The sequence below is a fragment of the Sciurus carolinensis genome, unplaced genomic scaffold (assembly GCF_902686445.1).
Source record: "Sciurus carolinensis unplaced genomic scaffold, mSciCar1.2, whole genome shotgun sequence".
Classification (NCBI taxonomy): domain Eukaryota; kingdom Metazoa; phylum Chordata; class Mammalia; order Rodentia; family Sciuridae; genus Sciurus; species Sciurus carolinensis.
The window spans coordinates 62,671-68,707 of record NW_025920213.1 but is presented as its reverse complement, the minus strand read 5'-3'; the positions used below and the strand labels follow the sequence as shown (position 1 = coordinate 68,707).

General features: G+C 63.2%; 1 protein-coding gene across 1 annotated transcript; it reads right to left on the bottom strand.

Annotated features, from left to right (window-relative positions):
* Positions 1-3,823: 3,823 nt before the first annotated feature.
* On the bottom strand, positions 3,824-5,761 carry LOC124975120 (basic proline-rich protein-like). Its single transcript, XM_047538004.1, has one exon. The coding sequence runs from the start codon at positions 5,759-5,761 to the stop codon at positions 3,824-3,826; it is 1,938 nt and encodes a 645-aa protein (XP_047393960.1).
* Between the last annotated feature and the right edge of the window lie 276 nt (positions 5,762-6,037).

Below are 6,037 nucleotides of genomic sequence, written 5' to 3'. Positions count from 1 at the left end.
ATGTTTCTTTGCAAGTCAATATCATATATCTTCCTCATCTTCCAGCATTTTACCTTGGAATTGTTTTCATTTTCATTATTATTTCTTCTTTTTAGTTTGATGCTGGGGATCGACCCCATGACCTTACACGTGCTAAGCCCACCCTCTATCACTGAGCTACCTCTCCAGTCTATTAATTTCTTTCTTTTTCTTTTTTGCTCTTCTCACATAATTGAAATAAATACTTTAATTTCCTTTTCCATTTCTCCAAAGTAAGAGGAGATAAGGGAAATTGCCATCACATTCTCTACGCTATTATGCGTATGAAACCTTATGAACTTTCCTAACCCATAATGTCCCTGTTAAGGTAGTTTTATGGAAATCGGGAGATGCCTTTTTAGCCTTTGCCTTCTCTAACAAGAGTTAGTGGAAGAGGAAGCTTACATACAACAGCTAAACTTCATAGCTAATCATTGCTCTGGAAACTGTTTAAGAAAAACTTCGACTCACCAGCTCATTTCTGCTTTCTGGTAAAGGATCATAGTCTTAGCTGGAATAGGATCTAACGTAAATAACCACTCAGAAAAGTCTTGTAGAAGGAGGCTTCAAGTGCTTCCAAGGCACACAGGGAGGGACGTGCCAATCTCTCTGGCACACATTTCTGTCCAGGGCTGCCCACAGTGGGCGACCTCCAAAGCAGAACCCCAAGGCCAGGGACCCCGTGACTCAGTGCAGAGAGCTTGCCTCGCACTCTGGTGAGGACCAATGCTCCATCCCCAGCACAGAGAGGGAGGGAGGGAGGGAGGGAGGGAGGGAGGGAAGGGGAAGGGAAGGGAGAGAGGGAGGAGGAAGGAAAGGAGGGAAGGAAGGAATGGAGGGAAGAAAGGAAGGCAGGGAGGGAGGAGGAAGGAAAGGAAGAGAGAGAGAGAAAGCCAGTCAGCAGGACCCGGGGGTTGGAGCCCCGTCCGCTCCTGGGTGAGCTCCTGACTGTCCCACATGCACTGGACATTTATTCTCTGAACCACTTCCAGACTTCCGTCAAGTTCTTGCTGGTCACTGAGAGAGGCCGAGAGGTCCAGAGGAGACCTGCTCCTGTCCTTTCCTGGCCTCTGAGTCTCTCTGCGCCTGCACGGAGAGCAGGCGGAGGATTATCTTCTCAGATGCACAGGACCAGGAGGGGCAGCTGCCGCCTGTCACAAACCATCTTTTCCTCTTACTGTAAAGGAATGAAAATAAACAGCATCCTGAGCTCTGCAGGAGTGGGCTGCTGTTTACAGGTAAACAGAGACCTGCCGCCTGTTAGGATCCGGTGAGAAACCAGGAGGAGGCTGAAAGCACAGTGGTGTGCACAGAGCAGCAGGCCTTGCCAGTGGAGTTAGCAGCACGGGCCAAGGTCATGTTTACTGCAAGCAGAGGTTCCAGAGCTGCCACGGGCTGCTGGGGGCCTGTGGGGAGCTGCAGCTGTGGATGGCGTGGACCTCACACCACATGAGGCCCGCGGGGTCACAGTGGGTCACGGCGACACCGCACCAGGGGTCTGAGGCTGCGCCCCACCCATGAGCTGGCTCTGAGTTTTCCACCCAAAAACTTTACTTCTGGCTGGGGAAGGAGACTCCTCTCCAGAAAAGTAGCCCACAGCAGAAGGAGGTCACAGGTCCCACACAAAGAGCGCCCCAGCCACACAGTCCACACAGACGGGACCACGATGCTGCCAGACGAGAGCCCTCCCACCAGACGCCGTGCACCGGGTGGGCCAGCCTGCGCAGAAGGCAGACCGGCTTGGCGATCTCACTGTGGTCAGGAGATCTCACTACTTATTTCCGGCGTGACACTGAGCAATTATTTAAGCCCTAGTAGCTTGAAATTCGTCATCTAAAAAATGAGGATAAAATTTCTCATGGGTTAGTAAGAGGGTAAATAATAACGAGCAACACGGCGTACTCCGTAGTTCCTGGTGGCAAGCACCCCAGAAACAGGAGCCGCTGTTTACAGGGAAATCTGGGGAAAGGGCTTGCCTCCAGAGGACGCGGCTGGCCCTGGCGCCTCACCAGCAGCCTGGCCGGTGGGAAGCTGTGCAGAGACCGGGGCTTCGGCGCCTGGCAGAGGCTGCACCACGGTGGCCGGAGGAGGCAGGGCTGAACAACGATTCCCAATTTGCCTGCCACATCCTGGGAAACCCTCGTCCCTGGCAAACCCAGGGGCCACCACCCCAGAGGCCAACGCACTTGGTCGGGGAGCGACTGTGAGTGAGGTGCCCTCAGCAACCCATGCACTGCACCCTGGAGCGCGGGCTCTGGGCGGAAAGGGCCTCGCAAGGGACACGGTCTTCGACTTCATCCCCACTAATGGCTTTAATTAGTGCTGGGTTCTCTGGCAGGGCAACTTCCACCCAGCATGCTGGAATTCCCTCCCTACTGGGCCCAGTCCTCAGGCAGGCTTGTGTGGGGCCGGCCCTGGCCCTCCCCTGCTCTCCTCTGCAGAACCCGGCAACTCCGTGCGCCATCCGAATGCCCAGCCGCCCTCCAGGGAGACCCTCTAGGAGAAGGCCGAGCCCACTTCCCTCTGTGCCCCACCTGGACCCCATCTAATGGACTCCATCTAATGACCCCGCCTGGGTCAGGCACTGACTTGTGGCCAGACCCTTGGGGTAGCACACACAGCCTGCCCTGACTTGGGGGCTACGGGCCAGCATCCCAGGGTCCTAGAGTCCTTCCAGCTTCCTGCCCAGTCTCCTGATCAAGATCAGCATTCAAAATACGAGCCTTCAGTGAAAGGTGTGCTTTGAAAGCCGTGACACTTGATTTCAGTTTATTGATCTGTGTGAACATGCTATTTCTGCTGTGGCTGCAGCATAATCACCCCGATTATGATCATAGATAATAGCATGTGGGAGGAACAGACGTGGGGTGAACGGGTGGCAGAGCACTTGCTAGCATGCACCAGGCAGCCTGCGAGAGAGAGAGAGAGAGAGAGAGAGAGAGAGAGAGAGAGAGAGAGAGAGAATAGGCTGCTGACTTCCGCCAGCTCAGGCCACTGCTGAAACTCTGGGCCTTTCTGCAGCGCTCAGGAGAAGCTGCGGGCGGGACAGCCCACTGTGGCACGGCATTGTGACCTGCAGCTGCTGACTCTCCAAGTCCACCTGAAGACCCTAGAGCCGTGCACCAGCCCTGAGGGAAAGACTATGCGTGTATGTATAAGTGCACATGTACAGACCTATAAAACTTTGCTTCAAGGCTGACCTGCAAGAGTGAAAAGAATGAGCGGTTGCCTTGAAGCACAGCCTTGCGAGGTGCAGGCAGGGGCGCATGGCGGGGATCAGCCCGTGGCAGCCCGAACTGACGGGGTGTCAGCAGCAGCGCAGGGTGCCAGCCGGGCCAGCCTCAGCGACGCTCCGCTGGGCCAGGGAGGCCTGGACCTTCTCTGCAGAGCCACAAGGGACAGTCCGGTCTAGGAGGTGAGGATCCGCTTTGCTTCCCAGACGCCGCCTGGGCCAAGTGTGCAAGATGGTGCCAGACCTGGTCTGCGGGGTCCAAGGAGCAGGGAACAGCCGCAGCCAGACACCGCGTCGCTCCCACCCACGGGGCACGTACTGAAAACCGTGACGACAGCACCGATGAGGATGCAAGGACGTGGAAACTCACAGCCGCAGGAGAAGCAGCTGACAAGCCATTAGCCAGCACCAGGGATCCCTCCGCCAGGCCGGGGCCCGCCGTGCCCGCGCTTCCCCACCCGGCCCGCTCCGGGCTCACCACCTCGAGGCTGCTTGCACGGGATGATTCAAACGCTGTTTTGCTTTTACACTCTCATCATCTCGGGAGCGCAGTCGGCCTTTCCGCGAGGTTAGTCACATGCGACGTGACAGCGCCTGGGACGCTGAAGCAGATGAAGACCCCGCCTCGGCAGGGTGTCGCTGCGGGCAGAGTGCTTGCCAGCACCGTGCAAAGAAAACTCCCGACCCGGCTTCTGTCGTAAGCCAGGCCGTGGAGAGCGGCGGGCGCCAGGGTTCCAGGCCGTGGAGAGCGGCGGGCGCGAGGGTTCCAGGCGGTGGAGAGGGGCGGGCGCGAGGGTTCCGGGCCGTGGAGAGGGGCGGGCGCGAGGGTTCCAGGCGGTGGAGAGCGGCGGGCGGGAGGGTTCCAGGCGGTGGAGAGGGGCGGGCGCGAGGGTTCCAGGCGGTGGAGAGGGGCGGGCGCGAGGGTTCCGGGCCGTGGAGAGCGGCGGGCGCGAGGGTTCCGGGCCGTGGAGAGCGGCGGGCGCCAGGGTTCCAGGCCGTGGAGAGCGGCGGGCGGGAGGGTTCCAGGCGGTGGAGAGGGGCGGGCGCGAGGGTTCCAGGCGGTGGAGAGGGGCGGGCGCGAGGGTTCCAGGCGGTGGAGAGCGGCGGGCGCGAGGGTTCCGGCCGTGGAGAGGGGGCGGGCGGGAGGGTTCCAGGCGGTGGAGAGGGGCGGGCGCGAGGGTTCCAGGCGGTGGAGAGGGGCGGGCGCGAGGGTTCCAGCGGTGGAGAGGGGCGGGCGCGAGGGTTCCAGGCGGTGGAGAGGGGCGGGCGCGAGGGTTCCAGGCGGTGGAGAGGGGCGGGCGCGAGGGTTCCAGGCGGTGGAGAGGGGCGGGCGCGAGGGTTCCGGGCCGTGGAGAGGGGCGGGCGCGAGGGTTTCCGGGCCGTGGAGAGGGGCGGGCGCGAGGGTTCCGGGCCGTGGAGAGGGGCGGGCGCGAGGGTTCCGGGCCGTGGAGAGGGGCGGGCCGAGGGTTCCGGGGCCGTGGAGAGGGGCGGGGCGCGAGGGTTCCGGGCCGTGGAGAGGGGCGGGCGCGAGGGTTCCAGGCGGTGGAGAGGGCGGGCGCGAGGGTTCCAGGCCGTGGAGAGCGGCGGGCGCCAGGGTTCCGGGCGGTGGAGAGGGGCGGGCGCCAGGGTTCCAGGCCGTGGAGAGGGGCGGGCGCGAGGGTTCCAGGCGGTGGAGAGGGGCGGGCGGGAGGGTTCCAGGCCATGGAGAGCGGCGGGCGCCAGGGTTCCGGGCGGTGGAGAGGGGCGGGCGCCAGGGTTCCGGGCCGTGGAGAGGGGCGGGCGCGAGGGTTCCGGGCCGTGGAGAGGGGCGGGCGCGAGGGTTCCAGGCGGTGGAGAGGGGCGGGCGCGAGGGTTCCGGGCCGTGGAGAGGGGCGGGCGCGAGGGTTCCGGGCCGTGGAGAGGGGCGGGCGCGAGGGTTCCGGGCCGTGGAGAGGGGCGGGCGCGAGGGTTCCAGGCGGTGGAGAGGGGCGGGCGCGAGGGTTCCAGGCCGTGGAGAGGGGCGGGCGCGAGGGTTCCAGGCGGTGGAGAGGGGCGGGCGGGAGGGTTCCAGGCGGTGGAGAGGGGCGGGCGCGAGGGTTCCAGGCGGTGGAGAGGGGCGGGCGCGAGGGTTCCAGGCGGTGGAGAGGGGCGGGCGCGAGGGTTCCAGGCGGTGGAGAGGGGCTGGGCGCGGAGGGTTCCAGGCCGTGGAGAGGGGCGGGCGCGAGGGTTCCAGGCGGTGGAGAGGGGCGGGCGCGAGGGTTCCAGGCGGTGGAGAGGGGCGGGCGCGCGAGGGTTCCAGGCGGTGGAGAGGGGCGGGCGCGAGGGTTCCAGGCGGTGGAGAGGGCGGGCGTGAGGGTTCCAGGCCGTGGAGAGGGGCGGGCGCGAGCGGTTCCAGGCCGGGAAGAGCGGCGGGAGCGAGCGGTTCCAGGCCGTGGAGAGCGGCGGGAGCGAGCGGTTCCAGGCCGTGGAGAGCTGCGGGAGGGAGCGGTTCCGCCCTCGGCCGCTCCGACAAGGCCGTTGTTCATCGTGCATATGTCACATTAAAAATCAAGCTGAAGTTAGGATTTATGAATCACTGTACCTTTGAATTTTCTCGGGCTGCCTGCAGAGCACGCTGGGGCTGCCTACCCCAGTGCGGCCCGAAGCTCTCCAGGTCTCAACTGCAGAGGGCCTAGACCAGGGGCTGAGCCACAGCTCGGGAGCTCTTGGCTGGAGGCGCGAAGATGCGCAAGGCTGTGCTAGTTCCCGCACTGTCCTTACCAGGAGGACCCCCGCGTGAGCCCGCCTAGGACGGGCACAGGCACCCGG